This window comes from Mauremys mutica, chromosome 19 (assembly GCF_020497125.1).
Source record: "Mauremys mutica isolate MM-2020 ecotype Southern chromosome 19, ASM2049712v1, whole genome shotgun sequence".
Lineage (NCBI taxonomy): Eukaryota > Metazoa > Chordata > Testudines > Geoemydidae > Mauremys > Mauremys mutica.
The window spans coordinates 11137394-11157577 of NC_059090.1; the positions used below are offsets into that span (position 1 = coordinate 11137394).

General features: G+C 42.6%; 1 protein-coding gene across 4 annotated transcripts in view; it reads left to right on the plus strand.

Annotated features, from left to right (window-relative positions):
• The first annotated feature begins 3655 nt into the window (after positions 1-3655).
• Positions 3656-20184, plus strand: part of GTF2I (general transcription factor IIi) — a 73117-nt gene continuing 56588 nt past the window's right edge. For 3 of the 4 annotated variants that reach the window (XM_044993818.1, XM_044993820.1, XM_044993821.1), the window contains exons 1-2: positions 3656-3920; positions 19029-19132. In XM_044993818.1, the coding sequence (XP_044849753.1) occupies positions 19034-19132 (99 nt within the window). In that variant the 5' untranslated portion in view covers positions 3656-3920; positions 19029-19033. Of the gene's footprint in view, positions 3921-16350; positions 16570-19028; positions 19133-20184 lie in introns of all 4 variants that reach the window. The other variant, XM_044993819.1, reaches the window with a different exon arrangement.

A 20184-nucleotide genomic window follows, 5' to 3' on the forward strand; every position in this document is an offset into this window, starting at 1 on the left:
AGAGGAATACAGAGCTCTAGACAGAGAGGTAAAAGAAAGTGCTAGAAGAGAGAAAAGGAGATATATTGATAAAAATGTCCAGGGGCTGAAAATGCTAGGGGACCTTGCAAACTTGTATGAGACAATCAAACAGCTAACAGGAGACTTCAGCAGTACAGGAGGCCCAATTAAAGAGGCAATGGAAAAACTCAGTATAGAAGAACAACATAGGAAAAGACTGACCAAATGTTTTCGGGCTGTTCTAAATAGACCAAGCCCAAGTGAACTACTAGAACTATGTGATGAAGACGTATCGATTGATATTGATTTAGGAGCTATTACAATGGAAGAAGTTAGAAAATCCATCGGTAAAATAAAAAATGGGAAAGCAGCTGGAAAGGATAACTTTATTGGGGAGCTGCTTGAAGCAAGTAACGAAACAGCCCTCCATCCTTTCCTTGTGTTTTTGGATAGAATATGGAATGAAGAAGAGAACCCAGCACAGTGCAATAGAGGCATTAGAGTCAACCTGCCAAAGGAGGGTGCCCTTTCCAACTGCAATAATTGGAAAAGAATCACATTACTCTGTCTGGAAAAAGCATGTGCAGCAGCATCCTAGAACATATCAAGAAACAAACAGACCTTCAACTTATAACTGAGCAGGTTTTAGACCATTGAGATAATGTACAGACAATATTGTTGTTCTCATACATATTAAACCTCCCTTGGAAGCCTCTTCCAGTGCTTAACTATCCTTACAGTTAGCAAGTTTTTCCTAATATCTAACTTAAATCTTCCTTGCTGCAGATTAAGCCCATTACTACTTGTGCTACCTTCAGGGGACATGGTGAACAAGTGGTCCCCGTCTTCTTTAGAACGGCCCTTAACATATTAAAAGCAGATGATCATGCCCCCTATGTGTTGATGTGCAAGAAGCTGCCAGGGTTCTCAGCTAGCATCCCCATCCTGCCACCATGCTGTGCAGCAAAAGCATCCCAGGTTTGCTGCCAGGGGCACTTCATATCTGCAGAGGCAAGATGCAGGATATACCTGGTAATGATTCTAAAACACGATTAGATAATTAATGGGACTGATCTTCCATTTCTTGCTCAGGTGAAAAAAAATCCTGTTGACTTCAATAGGCATTTAACGTGAGTAAGGAATGCAGGTTTGTGCACAGTGCACAGGGAACAGATGAAGCCATGTAAAAGTGCCAATATCGATTTATTTTAAAATATTTTCAGTGGTTATTGCATTGACAACTCATTGTTGGTACAAATATCTAACAACATACAGAATTATAGGTAAAGCTACCAAAAAAAGGTAGCAAAAAACTATGACTACTGCTGAGGTTAGAAAGCATTTGTCTTAGCTGTATCTGTACGTTTCGTTCCACATTTTCAGTTTAATTATATTTAAAAAAAAAAAGAGGTGGATAAAAAAAACTTCAACAGATGAGGTTTTCCGTAAATAAATGCAATGTTTATCAAAATCTAAATGTTTTGAGGGACCATGACTGACAAAATTTTTGACAGGGAAAAATTGAAATTAATTGTTTTGATTTTTTTTTTATTTTGATGTTGAAACATTTATATAAGGTAAAACATTTAATTTGTACTTTATCATTTCAATTAATTTTGTTTTTACTTTTATATGAAAATATTCATTTTATTAGATCTAATCGTATATAACATGTATTATAGTTAATATTTTCATATAGAAGTCTAAACGTCTTTACTTTATGAAATGTTTTGACTTTTTTTTTTAAAGAACATTATCAACATGAAATGTCAGAAGGTCCCAAATTATTTAACTTTGCTGGAAATTTTCATTCTGCTTCTGTACAAAAACAAATTTTGAAATGTCAGAATTTCCCGTGGAATGGAAATTCCACTTTCCAAGCAACTCTAACTGCAGTGTAGTAAGATGACTAAAAATTGGCCTTACCATGATCAGCAAAACTGGGCCTAATATATGGCTTCATTATACTGAGCACAAGTGGGGAAATGTAATATGTGCTTAGATTATTACAGCAAGGAAAGGAACTATTTTTATACTAGTTGTTTATTGTGCTTATATAAGTCTAGATAAGCAGACTGTAACGCTATTAATTTTAACAAAAAACATGATCACTTATTGGCATGAAATTTTCACCTTCCACTGTGGCTTTTGCGGAGCACTGACACTCTAGGCTGTTTGCTGAAAATAAACAATGTAAACTGTTTGTTGATTTTCCAGAATAACTTTGCAACCCAACGGTCCCTTGGGCAGCTAGGAGGGTCTGTTGGCATGGATCAGCTAGCAAGATTCTGTTCTGTTCTACAACACATGCATAGCTAAGATAGGTATTAGACAGCAAACAGTAGCAGGTGTGTTTAGATGTGTACACAGGCCTGTTGAGAGAAATTTGGGGCCCCACCTCATTTCCCCCGCAAGATGTTTTGGGGTTGGCCTGAGCTTGGGATCCCAGTTTAGTTATCCCTCTGTACACATCTCATTTTTTGGGCCGGAAGGTGGTGAAATTAGCTGATAAAAGTAACAATGCGTAATTTGTCTTTTGTCATACAAAATCAAGAGTACACCGTTCCAGTGATCCAAAGATACGTACTCAAGATAACGTATGGATCATGTAGCAAGTGGCACTGCGGGTCTGCGTCTTTCCCTATTACTTTTTGCAGCAGTGGAATTCAGCTGATCCCTGCACCAACGTGTAATTTGTCTGTTATGTGAAAGCAGAGGCCCCACCCTGTCAGTGATGTAAAAGCACGCGTCTCCATGGATCAGGTACGGGCCAGCCGTGCACCGGGATCTTTCCCTATTACTTTTGCGTGTTTGTTTGAGGGGTGTGTGGGGGTTCTTGAGGGGCGTGTTTGTTTGAGTGGTGTGGGTGGTTGGAGGGGTGTGTGTGTTTGGGGGTATGTGGGGGTGCTTGAGGGAGATGTTTGTTTGAGGGGTGTGTGTGGGGGGGTTGTTTGAGGGGTATTGGGGGGGTGGGAGTGCTTGAGGGGCATGTTTGCTTGAGTGGGGTGTGTGGAGGAGGTTGTGGGGGGGAGGGGTGTGTGTGTTTGTTTGAGTGGTGTGGGGGGGGGGGGTTTGCTGCAATCCAGCTGAGCACCAGAGCAGCTGGCTTGCTCTTCGCGAGTGAAAAACATGTCCAGTGGGAGGCCTGAGGAAATGGAGGCCAGGCCGGGCCTGCTCTGAGGCCTAGCCCTGCCCAGCCTCCTGCTCCCGAGCTGGTTTTCCCGCAGGGGGATCCCAGGCTCCAGGAGGGCGGTGGGGGGAGGGGGCCGTGCAGGGCCGTTTAACGTCTCCCGCGCCTTTCCTGAGGGACACTCCCGCGCGCAGGTGCCCCCCCGGCGCCGGCGGGGCCCACAGGCCGCCGCGCCCGCAGCTCCCCCAAGCGCCGAGGCGGGCCGCACAGCCATGTTCCCCCTCGCCGCCTGCCTGAGAGGCCAGCGTTGCTCTCTCGCTCCCTTCCCTCGCGCCGCCGCACGCCGCGGCAGCGGGTCGCCAGCGCGGGGCACGCCGGGAGTTGTAGTCCGCCCGCCTCCCAGCCTGCCGCTGCCCAGCGCGTGAACGGACGGGGCCGCCGAACCGCAACACCCGGCAGGCGCCGCGGCCTCTGCGCCTGCGCAAATGGCTTTCCTCGAACAAAAAACTCCCCCCCTCTCCCCCCCTTACATCGGTCCTGGGTTCAGGGTGAACGACTGTGTGAGGGGACGAGGCCCGGCCGGCGCCCCAGTGGACGCGGTCACCAAGCCCCCGCCGGGAGCCCGACGAGTCGCGAAGAGGCCGCGGGGACGGGCCGAGCCGAGCCGGGAAGCGCCTGCTGTGAGCTGGGATTAGCTTGGCCTCCCCTCGCCCCGAGGCGGCGGCGGCGGCTCCTCGCCGAGACTCACCAGGACCCGGGCTGCCCTGATCCCGGCGGCGGCGGCCAGCCAGTGAGTGAGAGCCCGGGCCGAGCGGAGAGCGGGCCTGGGCCGGTCCCTGGGGGTGTTCCCCCGCCCTGGTCGCTATTCCCCGTGGGGGTGGGGGTGACTCATATCCCTCTCCCTGTTCCCTCTGTGTGTGTGTGTGACTCATATCCCCCTCACTGTTCCCTGGGGGGGGACTCTCCCCCCACCGTCGCTATTACCCCCCCACGGGGAAATCACCCCCCCAGTCGCTATTCCCTGTGTGTGTGTGACTCACATCCCCCCCCCCGGGTCACTATTCCCCGTGTGTGTGTGACTCACATCCCCTCCCCCCGGGTCACTATTCCCCGTCCGTGTGTGTGTAACTCACAATCTTCCTTCCCTGGTCACTATTCCCAGGGTGAAGTCTGTGACTCTCATCCTTCTCCCCAGTTGATATTGCCTGGGGGTGGGGTGGAGGGGACGTCATTAATTTCCTCTACCCCCAGCTTTGCTGCTCTGCAGTCACTATTCCTTGAGGTTTATACCCCATCAATTTCCCCCTTTCCCCCAAGTCACTATTTCTTGGGGCTGTCTCACTCTCTCCCACCAGTTGCTATTGAGATTGAAGGGCATCTCATTTCCCTTTCTCCTGGTGGGAGTTTTCACACCTCTTCCACTATTACCTTGGTGGTTGAGCACAACATCCTCCATCTTTGGGAGTAGTGCAGTATGATCAAGATCGATCATAGAGAGGAAACTGCTCTTCCCTTGGTTGGGGCTATGGTCCTTACACTGGGGTGCCACTGCTTCTCATTGTCTGGCACATGCCAGGTCCTGGAGCATGCTGGTAGGGAATGAGCATAAGAGAGGAGGCCAGGGCAGGCAGCTGCTTCTTGTGAGGGCATCAGGGTGAGTATGCTAATAAACCTTTAGGAGTTGGCTGGTCGATGGGAGTCTGGTGAGGTCCAGAAATAGAAGTTTAGGGGTTTAGCATCATGCTGGAAGTGGAAAATGGGAAGCTAGGAGTTTACACCTCTTGGTTGAGCACAAGTGCTCAAGTTCCGTGATTTACGCCCCTCTCTCCTTGTGTATGCGGGACGGGTGAGATACAGAAAATGAGGCTCAGCACCTCCTGGGGCAGTCTACTTTGAGGAGGGTTGGGAAGAAAACAGTTGTTGTTTCTTGCCCTTGGTAATGCAGGCCTAAAATAGGTCACAGAGTTGCTTTCTCTGGGATTTGGAATTTTGTAAAAAAACATAAACTTTCACCAAAAGCTTTCTCTCCTTTCTGCCTGTGAAATAGCAGCAGTCACTGAGTTTGAATATGCAGCACTGGGGAATATGCAATTCATGGCATTATCAGTAAGAAGAAGAATATCATTTCAGATTGAATTTTAAAATATTGTTAGTCCTTTTGACCTGAGTAGTTAGTCAAGGTTTGAGGGACCAACAGGAGGAACTGATGAAAGAGTCTGGTGGTACCTTTGATGCCATGTTATTTATGTACATAGAATGTGTGAAGTCCTATTTCTCCAAACACAGGAGGAACCAAAAATGAGAGGAGGTAGTTTCTTTGCTCCCAGTCCCAAGCTGCCTCTTGCCAGTTTCTCTAGGCTCTGTGTGTGTCATCTGCTCTCTTCAGTCTTTCTGTCTCTTTTCCTGTCTCTCTCCTTGAGCTGTGTCTGTCCCACACACAGAGAGCCAGGTGTACTCTAGAATCAGGGCATAGCCGTGTTAGGCTGTATCCACAAAAACAAGGAGGAGTCCAGTGGCACCTTAAAGACTAACAGATTTATTTGGGCAGGAGCTTTCGTGGGTAAAAAACCTCACTTCAGATGCATGGAGTGAAGATTACAGATGCAGGCGTTATATAATGACACATGAAGAGAAGGGAGTTACCTCACAAGTGGCGAACCAGTGTTGACAGGGCCAATTCGATCAGGGTGGATGTGATCCACTCCCACTAATAGATGAGGAGGTGTCAATTTCAGGAGAGGCAAAGCTGCTTTTGTAAGGAGCCAGCCACTCCCAGTCCCTATTCAAGCCCAAATTAATGGTGTTAATTTTGCAAGTATAGCTACTTCTAAATCTGTTATAGAATGTCCAGGGAGATTGAAGTGTTCTCCTACTGGGTCTATTCTAGAAAGTTTTGCTGGGATAACTATGTTGGTTAGGCACGTGGAAAAAAACATGCCCCTAAATAACATAGCTATGCCGGCAACCCCACACTCCTTCCTCTCCCTCTCTTCCCCCTCCTTCCCTCCCAGTGCAGATGCAGTTTATACTGGTACAGCGTATGTCCTTTAGGGAGGTTGTTCAGCTAGCTATACAGTGCCAGCAAAATAATTCCTGTTCTTTTTGCGGATACAGACTAACACGGCTGCTACTCTGAAACCTGTCCTTTTGCTGGTACATGCTGCGTCTCCACTAGGGGGCTTTGCCAGCATAAGAAGACTGGTGTGTCTGTATCTGCAAAATCTTCATTAACCCCAAGGAAGGGCAGCAGTTCACACTGATGCGTTTGAGGTTTTTTTAACCTAACCTATGAAATTATTATATTTATGCTGTTAACGTAAATGTCTTAGCCATAACTGGCACAATTACTTTGCATAATTTCATATATTGTTTCTCTCTTCTTAGTTTTTGACTGAAATGGTGCAAATGACACTGACGTGGGGGCAGAATGAAGGAAAAAATGATAATATTGGACTTGTGGGTGAAAAATGACTGAGAATCAAACCCTGGTTTATGTGCGTGCTTTTAAATTTCTCTCTCAAATTTTTAATCTTTTTCAACCCTTGATTGCTGGCTCACATCCATCCCAGGTTGCCCATATAATGGTAACCTACCAGGTTGCCCATATAATGGTAACCTACATGAAATAAATTTGAGGTTTTGGGCCCCAATCCTCCAGTGTTTCTGCAAGTGACCCCACATTCACTTGACTTAGGCTGTGTAGGTGCAAGAATCTGTCCATGCAGAATCTGATTGATTTTCAGAGGGTATCTGCCAGCACAGAATTTACTGCAGCGTAAAGGCTTCAGTCCATTTCTCAGCGGATGTACGTTCATCTCACTCAAACCATCATTTACAATGGCACTTTTAGCACCATTGGAATGTTGACAGTCAAAGTGGAGCGGCAAAGAACCGTCTAGGCCATGGAGACTGAAATCTTGCCATAGGTTAAGATTGAGGCACTGTGGGTATGGCTACACTTACGGTTTGCAGCGCTGGTAGTTTGCAGCGCTGGTCATCCAGCTGTGTAGGAGCAGCGCTGGTGTGTGGCCACACTCACAGCTACCAGCGCTGGTGTGTGGCCACATTTGCAGCATTAGCAGCGCTGTTGGGAGTTATGCATTATGGGCAGCTATCCCAGCATTCAAGTGGCCGCAACGTGCTTTTCAAAAGAGGGGGGTGGAGTGGGGTCTAGTGTGACAGGGAGCGGGGGGAGAGAGAGAGAGTGGATTTTTGGAGCCAACACTGTGTGTTTAGCTTCCTGCCTTGAAAAATCAGAACATGTTTCCAACCCCTTAGTCGTAACTCTTAATTGCAAACAGCCTGCAGCCAACACGACTCCCCGCTGTTTCATTCACTCCCTGCCTGCAATCTCATTTGATTGTTTACAGCCAGGTACAGATGATCACAGCAAACAGGAGCTCTGTTTGTTTTTTAGATAAGCAGCAGTGGCAAAGGAGCGTTCACAACAAAACAAAGAGAGGCTGCATAACAAAACAAAGAGAGTAATTTAGTTAAAAGCATTCTGGTATACATCCTTATACCCTGGAGGCCAATCACAGCGCTGGTGTGTGGCCACACTTGATGACCAGCGCTGCAGCACCAGTGCTGGAATCCTTATTCCCCATGCTGAGTGAGGTGTACGGCCAGCACTACAGCCAGGGAGTTGCAGCGCTGGAAGTGCCCTGCAGGTGTGGCCACTTACTAATTGCAGCGCTGGTGGAGGCTTTCCAGTGCTGCAAATCGCCAGTGTAGCCATACCCATTGGCAGGGCAGTGCCATAGCTCTCCCCCTGTTGCTATTGCCTGGTGAGGAGGGGGAAATGTCTCATTCCCCTGGTGGGAGGGGCTATGTGGGTTTGTTTGGCTAAATATTCATGAAAGTCTTTATCCCGTTGCATCTAAGCGCTGTCACCAAAAATAACATCAGAAACTACATGATGCTACACACAATGGGCAGCAAAAATGCTTTCACTGTTTTTTAAAATCTGAATAGTCAAAATGTTTTTCTCACTCCTGCACAAAGCAATAAACCAAGCAGCAGACTAAATAGAAATAATTTGAAGAACCCTGCAGATCACCAAACCTGTTCCGATAATCTGCCAAAGTGAGGAGGTTCCAAGTAAGGGCATTATGCAAAAAGAGCTCTATTTTCAGCCCTGAAAGATCAATTCTAAGAACTGATCAAAAGTGCTGTTTTAAGCAGCCATGACCTAGTATAAAGAGACAGCTTGCGAGGTAGCCAGTAGGGAGGAATTTAGTGTACAGGGCTCTCAATATAGTATCTTTGAGAGACCATCAACTACATGTTTCTATCTGAATGTGTTAATTTAATCTTACGTGCAGTGTAGGTGTAGCTGTGTTGGTCCTAGGATATTAGAAAGACAAGGCGGGTGAGGAAATATCTTTTATTGGACCAGATTCTGTTGGTGAGATAGACAAGCCCAGACCTGAAGAAGAGCTCTGTGTAAGCTCAAAAGTTTCTGTCTCACCAACAGAAGTTTGTCCAATAAAATACATTACCTTACCCACCTTGTCTCTTTAACGTAATATTATTACAAGTGACCCCCTCTTTTTGGGACTCTGTGATGCTCCCCAAGAGTACCCAGGATCGTGAGGCACCTTACCACCACCTGCCCTTAGCATATGAAGCAGTCTTGTCTCTGCTGCAGATCAGCTCCCTCAAACCGACAGCCTCCAACAGCAAAATCCTATCTTCCAGGCCCCCACAGGCCTTGCTCTTTCTGTACAGGCTGTGATAGGCACACACCAACCGCCAAGTCCTTAGAGCATTTCCTAGTCCAGTGTCCTAGACCGTTATTCACTGAATATTCACAGAATTACCAGGCTCAGTGTTCCCGAAGGAACAAAACACATTATTGTGTAAGTTTCAGCAAGGTCCACCACCTTGCATAACACCACAGCACTTGGATATATTTATAGCGAAAACAAGAATAAGTGTATTGTCAAAGATTCAAGATTCTAGTAATAGTGAGTAAGACTATTGGAAACAAATGATTACCTATGAAACAAAATCATAACACTCATTTTTATAGACTAAGCTAGCAGGTTAACCTGTCAAAAGAAGTTTTCTCTCTCCCAAAGTTCTCTTTGGTGTTATCAACCAAGGCTAGCTGAGACTTTTTTCATGAAACAAGCTCATTGTCTTTTTCTACTTCCTCAGTGAAGGATGCCTGGGTGTCTTCTCTGTGCCCCTTCCCCCATAGTTAAGCAAATCTTTCTCTTCCTGTTACATTTTTTTTTCTGAAGTCCATACAATATTTCATTTGCTTTCAACACAGACTGGTGATAAGAAGCCTATTGTGAATGAGACAATACTCAATATACATGTGAACAGATAGACGAATAAACATCTTTTGTTTGTCAGAAAACATGTTTTTCACCTTATCTGGTGACCAGTAACTACACACTGAAAATATATTCTTAAAGTCTGTACGTATAGCACTTCTTACATAGTATTTGTACATATATTTTACGCTCTCTGGTGAATTAGAATGTACACACCTCTGCTCCTCTTTGCCAGTTGGCATTGAGAGGTTCTTGGGTCACAGACTCTTCATTAATATGTTCAGTCTTCAACACGTTTTAGACATTTCCTTCTGTTTTTTTCCAGTTTTTTTCAAAGGCTTTGGCTACACTTGTACTTCAAAGTGCTGCCGCGGCAGCGCTTTGAAGCGCTAAGTGTAGTCAAAGCGCCAGCGCTGGGAGAGAGCTCTCCCAGCGCTGTCCGTACTCCACCTCCCTGTGGGGAATAACGTACAGCGCTGGGAGCCGCGCTCCCAGCGCTGGGGCTTTGACCACACTGGCGCTTTGCAGCGCCGCAATTTGCAGCGCTGGAGAGGGTGTGTTTTCACACCCTGCTGCAGCGCTGCAAATTTGCAAGTGTAGCCAAGGCCTTACTATCAAAGACTCTCGCTGATGAGACGTGTGGCTTTTTTACAAAAAAGGCTACAGACTTTTAAAAAATTCTAAATTCTACACTAGGTGGCTAAATTAAAGTAAGTTATCTACTTTTTTTGTGCACTTGTGATTGTGTGCATATACACGTTATTTTTGAGAGTGTCTTTCGGTTCCTTTCTTCTTAGTCAGGCACCATATTGGGTTACATTGACTTAAAACCTCCAAAGCATAGAATACATAGCAGGAGAAAACATGAATACATCAATCAAAACAAAAGGATAAAATAAAAATTTATCCCACCGGCCTTGATGGCTACATATTAATAACGGTAGAAAATTTGTTTTCTTTAGTTTTAAGAAGACTGAGAACTCTCCATTGAGGTAACAACATTTGAACTGATGTAACCAGAGTAACCAGAGTCTTTGGGGAGTTGTTCATTGTGTATTTTGAAAGTATAACAATTTATGTTCAATAGATTGAAATTAATCTTTCGAAGCAGATCAAGTTTGTTAGATTAATACAGTAGGGTTAGTCTGGGTGAAGTCCTATGTGACGCTTTTTCCCTGTACGTGTATGTCAACTGCCTGTCTATGTACTGAAGGGATTGTTTACCCTCTAGTAGAAAATAATTTTAATTATAAATATAGAAGTCTCTTCACATTGGGTAAAATGAATGTTCTTGTTGGGACACTATAGTGCATGAGTGTTAACTGCACCTTGTGGAACTTGCAATAAGGAGCAGTCCTTGGGAAGTTGGGTGGGAAGGAAAGCAGAGACATACTTGGCTGAGAATTCATTTTGGGAATTCTGACAGGTACACAATCCACTTAAATTTTTTTCTCACAGTTTGACATCACAGTCTCTCCCAGTATTTCATAACTACCTGCTGTATAAACTTTGAAGTGAAATTGGTAATTGCTGTCCATTTAAAAATACTCTTCACATCACCCTGCTTTTTCCTGTTGATTTAATTTGTGGTATACTTGATAATCTGAAAGTATTGTATTGAAATATATATTAACATAGCAGGGTGACTGATACTATCATTAACTCAAATTTGACTTAAGCAAAGAGTCCATTTTTTGAGCAAATCAAAATACTTAATTTGCCTTCTCTAGTAGTAATGCAACATAAGACTCTTGGGATTTTTTTCTTTCTGTCCTGTGTAAGCATCAAGCTTTGTATCAGGGTAGAAGGGATATCTGCAGGAACAAAACTAATGGGCTCCAGGAAGAGCAGTGTTTTGATTTTCTTGGTTGCAAAAGCAGTCAGTAGTATGCAAAATCCTGAGGCCAGGGAGAATGAGGAAAGACACAGTGAAGGGTCATCAGGTTCCAAGAGAAAAGCAGTATGGGATAGCTGCCCTGATTTTCCCAGTATGCACTGATACATGTTTAGGCAGTTTGGTGTGGCATGGGCATACAGGCTTGGTTAGCATAGGGTAGTGTGGGGGTGGGGAAAAAACTGCTGGGGGGGCTATAGCTCAACCATGTTTGCTGTAAGTGGAACAAATGGTTGTTACAAATGGTTTCAAAAATGTGTTTTGGGTTGTAGTGTGGGTAGGCCTTTATGTGAGCACCTGAAGAACAGGTCTCTGTAGGTGGGTTTTTTTTTTATGGAAACAATAGATTAGGTTCCTGTGACACAGTACAATGTGACACAGAAACCAAGGGTGAGCTGTATTACCTGAGAAGACAATTTGTCGCTATGGAAAAAATGCCAGAACCAGTTTTGCTATAATGAGATAAACAGGAGTGGAGTTCAAAATAAATTACTTCAGACATTGGGTGTTAGTGTTGACACAGAGAACCAAAGTAATAATTACTTAACGCGAACAATCATGTTTATTAAGTAAATGCGATTACACTAGTAAAGACTGAAATTATCAAATGGTGGGGACTCTGATTAATAATTTACTTAGTTTACTTGATTTAACATTCATTAATATCTTTTTACTGCTTTAGATCTGTATGCATACTTAGAAAACTAAGTGAATTTACTCCAAGTCTCAATCTTACTTGACTATTAAGACAGACTTAAATATATGCACAGATAGAGTAATTAAGATGCTATTAAAGCCCAAACATATACTAGTCAGATATATAAAAAAAGTAGTAAAGTATATGCTAGGGCTGTTGATTAATCTGTTATTTTTTGAATGCAGTTATTTTTGTACATAATTCTACATTTGTAAGTTCAACTTTCATGATAAAGAGATTGCACTACAGTACTTGTATGAAGTGAATTGAAATATACTTTTTTTCATTTTTACAGTGCAAATATTTATAATCAAAGTAAATATAAAGTGAGCACTGTACACTTTTTGTAATTGAAATCAATATATTTGAAAATGTAGAAAACATCCAAAATATTTAAATAAATGGTATTCTGTTGTTTAACAGTGTGATTAATCACGTGATTAATCGCGATGAATTTTTTTAATTGCTTGACAGCCCTAGTATATACATGCCTTTTGGAATTTCGTTATATCTGTAACTCATTGGTCTATTTACACCAGCATCTCCTTGTGTTTGAAAACTGTTAAAAGCAAGTTTGAAAAAAGTTTCTGAAAATGTGATTACACTGATTGGTGTGGATGTGTCGTAGCGTAGTTAAAAATGCTTTCCAAAAGACTCTCTTGTTGAAACTAGTTGCTAGTGTTGAATATTTTTAAAGATTATTTTAACAAAGTTATGATTCATCCACCCTGGTTAGAAATAGTTTTTTACGCACTGCAGTGGTACTGGGAAGAGGACCATTTCAGTACCTAGCTAAAGAGAAACTTTGTTGTTGTTGTTGTTTTTAAATGTTTTCCTGGGCAGGCCATTGTGTATGTGTAACAGACTCCTTATTAATAGTTGGTAGGTTAATGTAGTGATTTTTGAGCCATGTTTTCTAAGTTACAAGTCTCTAAACATCAGTGATAGTAACTTAGGTGCTAATCACCTGTAGCTCCTCTAAAGTTAATGGGTATTGTGGTTACTCTGTACTTCTCGATATCTGGCCCTTGATTAGTAAGCTTTTTCTTGCCTCTGCTGTAGGGGGAAAATGGAAGTGTCAACCTATGCACACTAAAATTAAGGAAATAAAAGAGTGCCTTGGATTCTGAAGAGAGAGATCCTATGCTTCTGAGTGGCATAATTATGGGAATTATATTTCATTAGTTTCATCAGGACTTGGTTTTTAAGTAGCAATATTCTCCTGATGGGTTTGGATAAGCCACTTTAAAAATGTAAAAAACACAGTGCTGTTCTTGTTGATTCTACTGCTGAGAGTTAAATCCCTGCAGTGGGAGTTGGTTTGAAATGGCGACAGCAAATGTCCCAGCTGCTGTGTTTAGTGGTTCACTGTTACTGAGCATATAATGGTGTCATATTGGAATGGTAAGAGAGCACTTATCAAGAAAGCTACTCTCAGATTAAAGTTGTGAATACCTGTGCCATATGTTTGTGTGTATGTGGAGCAATCCAATGTTCAGTATAGAAATCAGACATGAGAAATGCCAGATGTTAATTTCACTGAGCCTTCTCCTTCCTGTTTTGTGTCTGGTCCTGGTCATTTTAACTGGGAGGTAAGGATTTGCCTTACAGGTCGTACATGTTTTTGTGAAACAGATTCCTGTAACCTCCACTTTAACTTCTCTTGGGTTATGGCAGGCTAGGTGTAAAATTTATTTGCCTATCTTGCTGTGCTATTCATAAAGGGAAATTTAATTGTCTTCCTTCCTTTTTCTCCCCAAACAGCATATGCTCTGTACAAACAAAACTCTTTAAAAAGTGTAGTTCTTCCTACTCATGCCAGAATGTTGTTTCTCTTGCTTTTTTGTGTCCATCAGTAACTGTCAGGGAGGATAGTTAACACCCGTGGGCTGCAGGGATTGGCATGTGCACTCTTCTGTAAGAATAAGTAAGACACACAGTAACTTTCTCTTGTGGTTTGGCTTTCACTTGCCACAAGCATTTCTATTTCTTTGCTCTCAGAAGTGGAAGTAAGCCAAAAACGTGCTGAATGAGCTATATCTAGGTCCCAGTTAAGTGATGCATTTTTTTTTCTTATCCCTGTGCTCCCATTTTGGTCATTTGTTTCGTGTCCTGGTGACCCCCTCTCCAGCTGAGGATGGCCAGACCCTACCCCTGGTGCCCCATCACTGTTGCTTTGTGTAATAGCTTATTTAATGTTACAGGTCTTCACTTATTAGATGAAAACGTCTCTTCGGACAGTCAGTTTAAAGGATTTACAGATGATAAATAATACTAAATGCTACTGTCCTCTTTGAAGGCCCTTTCCAAGCAATAGGATTGTCGAAGACTTACAAATAAATATATCATTAGCGGTGTTATGGAAATCTACTTGTGACAGCTACTACCTACCAAATTCATGGTCCATTTTGGTCAATTTCACAGTCATAGGATTTTAAAAATTGTAAATTTTGTGATTTCAGCTATTTAAATTTGAAATTTCACGTTGTAGGGGTTCTGACCCAAAAAGGAGTGGTGTGTGTGTGTAGGAGTGTCACGTTACTGCTACCTTAACTTCTGCACTGCTGCTGGTGGTGGAGCTGCCTTCAGAGCTGAGCAGCTGGAGATGTAGGTAGGGAGTAGGGCTGTAAATAGCAGTTTAAAAAGTTAACCGGTTAAACGATTAAAATTATATTGTTTAACTGGTGAACTGTTAACTGAGGTTGCTCTGGCTGGCTGCTGTGGGGTGGCTGGGGCTGGGGTTGCTCCAGGCACAGGGCTGCTGGGCCTGGGGCTGGTCCGGCCAGATGTGGGGCTGCGGGTTTAATGGTAGAGGTTGGCCTAATGCTTACCATTTAACCTTTTACATCCCTACTGGAAAGCGACAGCTGCTGGCTGTGTGCATGGTATGGCATTTCCACCCTTACTTCTGCGCTGCTGCTGGCAGGGTGCTGCCTCAGAGCTGGGTACCCAGCCGACAGCTGCTGTTCTCCAGCTACCTGGCTCTGAAGTCAGTGCAGAAGGAAGGGTGGCAATACCCTGACACCCCCCCCCTGCCCCAAAAAACAAACAAAAAAAATCTTCTGACCCTCCCTGCAACTCCCTTTTGGGTCAGGACCCCCAATTTGAGAAATGCTGGTCTCCCCTGTGAAATCTGTATAGTATAAGGTAAAAGCACACAAAAGACCAGATTTCACTGTCCTTGATGAGTTTTCATGGCCGTGAATTTGGTAGGGCCATAGTAATAGCTAACGATCTGATTCAGTGTAACTTTTTTGACTAGTACATTGGCACATGTTCAAAGTACCACACAGATTTTGAATAAGCTTGCACCGAGTGTTAATCTCAGGAGATTCTGTTGACCTTCACCATTTAAGGGACTAATCTTGTGGTCAGGTGCAGACCTATTGAGCTCAATGGTGCTATGCCTAATAATGAATACTATGCCCCTATACTATAGACTGGCAGAGATGCAGGGGGGAAACTGCAAAATTTAGAGGAAAATATGAAATGTAAAAGAAATTTTCCAGGTGTGTGGCTGCTTGTGTCAGGGTGGATCGATTCTAAATCACCAAGTGCAAAGCTTTGATTTTTTTAAATAATTGATTTTAATCAACTTTTCCATTTATACTTCAGTTATTTTGTAAAGAAAAGTGCATTCTCATAGGTGTATATAACCATTGAAACATGTTGATTTACATCTAAATAGAGACATTACAGTAGATTTGGTACATCTTTTTGCTACCTAAGGGGGAACACTTAATTGTATACATATTTTTTAAGCAATTACATAGCTTAATACTTTCAGATTCTTATTAATTGTACAATTTTAATGTTAGAAAGTGGTGAACATATATTAGATAACACAAATCATGAACAAAAAGTTAATTAAGTTGCATTAGGTTGGTAACTAATCTAATTAAACCGAAAACAGCACATAAAATTTATTGTTATTAAAACCATAAATGTTTTGAATACATAAACTTCTCTTATCAAAACGTTTCACATTTAGAACTAAATTATTTGTTAAACAAGGGGGTTATCTATAGACAGTGAAATACGCTGATCATTTAACACTTTGAGTTAGTTTTCTCAACCTGAAGAAGAGCTCTGTATAAGCTCGAAAGCTTGTCTCTCTCACCAACAGAAGATGGTCCAATAAAAGATATTACGACACCCGCCTTGTTTCTCTGATTATTTCTGGTCAGCCTGAGAAATTTTCAAATATGCCTTAGTCAGAGTGACTGGAGTTTAAGTTCTTACCTAAGTCTCTTAAAAATGAGAGAGTCTTCTAAATTACTTACTTGTCCTAACTTTTAAAACTAGTAGATCTCATCTTCCCCCTTCTCACTTTTATTCATAGATTGGAAGAGAAGTAAAAGCAGGAAATCTTGTCTAAATCCCCATCAGTTTCTCTTATTTTTGAATGAATTAGTTCAAATGAAGAAAAGATTCTTTCTGTCTGTGCCTGCAGAAGAGGATACTGCTGTCAAAAGCTTATTTAGCAGTTCCACAAACTGTGGTTCCATGTGCATAGCTACTGACTTTCTTTAAATTGAGAACTGAGCCAATCAGAGCTTAGGTAAGGAAAAGTTTTAAAATAAGAGCGATGGGGGGAGGGACAGCTCAGTGGTTTGAGCATTGGCCTGCTAAACCCAGGGTTGTGAGTTCAATCCTTGACAGGGCTATTTAGGGATCTGGGGCAAAACTCTGTCTGGGGATTGGTCTTGCTTTGAGCAGGGGGTTGGACTAGATGATCTCCCGAGGTCCCTTCCAATCCTGTTATTCTATTTAAAAAAAAAAAAAAAAAAGACCACTCAAGTGGGCTCAGTGGATGATTCTTACGAGATACATGATGGTATCTCCTGGAGTCAGAGGCCATATTTCTGATTTTGCTAGTCTTTCACCCAGTGGCACAACTTGAGTCCCCTACAGGATCAAGCCCTCAATACAGTACAATTGATTGTCATATTTATAAAGTTATTCATAAGCGGCAGCGCTTTGAAGCGCTAAGTGTAGTCAAAGCACCAGCGCTGGGAGAAATCTCTCCCAGCGCTGTCCGTACTCCACCTCCCTGTGGGGAATAACGGACAGCGCTGGGAGCCGCGCTCCCAGCGCTGGGGCTTTGACCACACTGGCGCTTTGCAGCGCCGCAATTTGCAGCGCTGGAGAGGGTGTGTTTTCATACCCTGCTGCAGCGCTGCAAATTTGTAAGTGTAGCCAAGCCCAGAGATTCCGATTTACAGCATTTAGGCTGATTTTAAGACAGTTAGCATTAGCTGCAATACATTGTATTTTTAAGCTACCAAACAACTTTGTTAAATCACCATATTTGAACCTTGCAAGCATGTGTGTCTGGAGAAGGGACTGTCTCAAACATGACTTAAAAGTGTGGTTGTTAAATGGACAAGACTTAAAACAGCAATTTGCTTGATTTACGTGTACTGTGTTACTATAGAGTTTAAGAAACTTGATGTTGCTAAGGTAACTACTGAATATCTAGGTTTCATTTGCCAGACTTTTGAACCTCCGTAGTAGTCTACTTGCAGGTGATATGTACAGTATAGTGCAACACTTTTTTTTTTAAAGAGAAAAAGTGCTACATTCAGTTGAAATTGAAAGGCACGGCTACTAAGGATGAAGGGACAGAGAGAACCCCCAGTCGCATTTAATCTAGTCAGTGTATTCGGTAAGTCCCTTTGTAGAAGGGACTAACCGCCCAAATTTTCAAAAGTGTATATTTGGTGCACACGAAATGGATATTCATATGCATTCACCATCCTGATTTGTGCTTAATTTGTGCCAGGGCACACCTCTAGGCATGGCAGTTCATAGCCCCAGCACCTCTGGGCTTGCTGTCAGTTATGAAAATAAAGTTGTTTGAGTCCTTGCACCTTATTGCTTGAGCCTCAGCACCTCTCTTGTTACAAATTAAGTACTGCATGAGACCCTTGAAAAACTTGAGCCAAAATGTCTGCCCAAGTTATAGAAAAGGAGCAAGATCATAGAGTGCACTTTTCCAGAATGCCTTAATTATCCTGAGCTTTTCTTGATTCTGTTGTGCTTAACGGAGACTTGCACAAGATGGTTTACTGTTTAAGAAAGTGCTCTTCTCCCAAGTGTTTGGCAAGAGTTTGAGTTAAATAGGTATAAATAAAATAAGTTGCAACAGTCTAGCAGAAAAAAATCCCTTCTCTTTATCAGTTGCTCAGGTTTCATTTTCATGATGCGATCATACCACGTGTTCTCCCATCATCCAGAGATCTTTCCAGCGAAAACAGAATAGACAAGTCCTAATATTTCTAATGGTTACTTTAAAGAATAAGCCCAAGCTTTCTATAAATCATAATGTTTATAAAAGACATTAAACCTTTTTGGGGGGGGCGGGACTGGCCGTTTTTTAAATTGTTTCTATTATATTTCAGTTTATAAAATATAAAAGACTGTTGGTACCCAAATAGGTCCAACTAGGCTTTGAAGTTGACATCCACAGGTAGCTGAATGGTATACAAATAAAAATGTCCAACTCTTTGCTGCTACTGTTGGTATGTCTGAAGACACTTTTCTGCTAGACTGAGTTAATGTCTTAGGATATGCAGTTGATTACCGGGAAGATTTTTTTCAAACAGAAAACCCTAGAACTTTAAAGGGTAGGGATGATGTCCATGTTTTAAGTGTATCCTATCTAGTTTATCCATATAAGTATTAATCCAGATACTCAGGTTATCGAGGATGCTTTAGAACAAAATTATTTGGGTAACTCACATTGTTATTCTAGATACTTACAGTCTGTATTCTAGTCAGGATGTGTCATCTTACTAGTTAATTTAAAAATCTAATTCTTACAAAATGTCTTTGGAATTAGGGGAAATGTAAACAGAGATCATGGAGGTTTTTTCCTTTTTTTGGGAGGGGTCCAAATTTAATCTCTACCTTTTAAAAAAAAAATCCTTTAGTTTCCACCGTGTAACAAAGGATTTAGTGTTCTTCCATTGTTGTGTAGCACCAAGGTCTGTAACAGTTTTATTTTTTCCTTTACAGGGATAATGGCCCAAGCAGCAACGCCAGCATTGTCAGTCCATGATGAGGACTCCTCTGAAAGCAGAATGGTGGTTACATTCCTCATGTCAGCACTTGAGTCAATGGTTAGTGTGGCTAGTTGCTTCAGTATGTTAGAATTATGCCACTGTAACATACAAAATTACAACATTTTTTTGAAAATTGTTGCATGCCAGTTTCACTTACAGCTTTTATGCTTTACCTTGATGTAGACTGCTCTATAATAGAAGAGTAGAACTGTAGAATACTAAAGAGTGAGTTGATAGCATATTTTTCAAGAAAAAAACCTCAGTTCAGTCTCTACTCAAGCAAACCATGCTAATAATAACCATGACTTTTGACTATAGTGGAGATATGATCTGAACTGAGAGATTGCACTATTAGGCTGGGATTTCAGACGACAGTTGAGGGCAATTTGTAGTTTCCAACTGGGTTAAGCCACTGCAAGGATAATTATGCTATGCTAGACTAGTGCATTCCTTGCCTACTCTAGGGAATTGCATTGGTGTAGTTGTACCAGTAGCTGAAAGCCAAGTATAGACATGACCTTAGGCCTGGTCTACACTAGGGGGTGGGGGGTTGATCTAAAGTACGCAACTTCAGCTACATGAATAGCGTAGCTGAAGTCGAAGTACCTTAGCTCGAATTACTTACCCGTCCTCACGGCGCGGGATCGACGTCCGTGGCTCCCCCGTCGACTTCGCCACTCGCTCCGGTGGAGTTCCGGAGTCGACGGGAGCGCGTCTAGATGAGACGCGATATATCGAACTCCGAGAAATCGATTGCTATCCGGCGGGTAGTGAAGACGTACCCTTAGTCTTACAGGTTTAACTTAAGACAATAGTGGAAACACCACAGAACTGTTGAGTTTGAAGATATTGAACAGGAATGCTTCTCCTGCTTCCCATCATGAGGATAATCCTGTGGCTAAGGCATGGGACTGGGAATTGGGGGTCCTTCTTGTGACTTTGAGTAAATCTATTCATCTCTCTGATTTGGTTTCCTCATGTTTAAAATGGAATAGATAATATTTATCCTCACAGGAGTGTTCTGAGGGTAAGGCCTTGTCTACATACAGAATTTGTACAGACTTGACTAAATGGGTTTAGAGAGAGAGATTTAGTTAAGTTGGTGTATC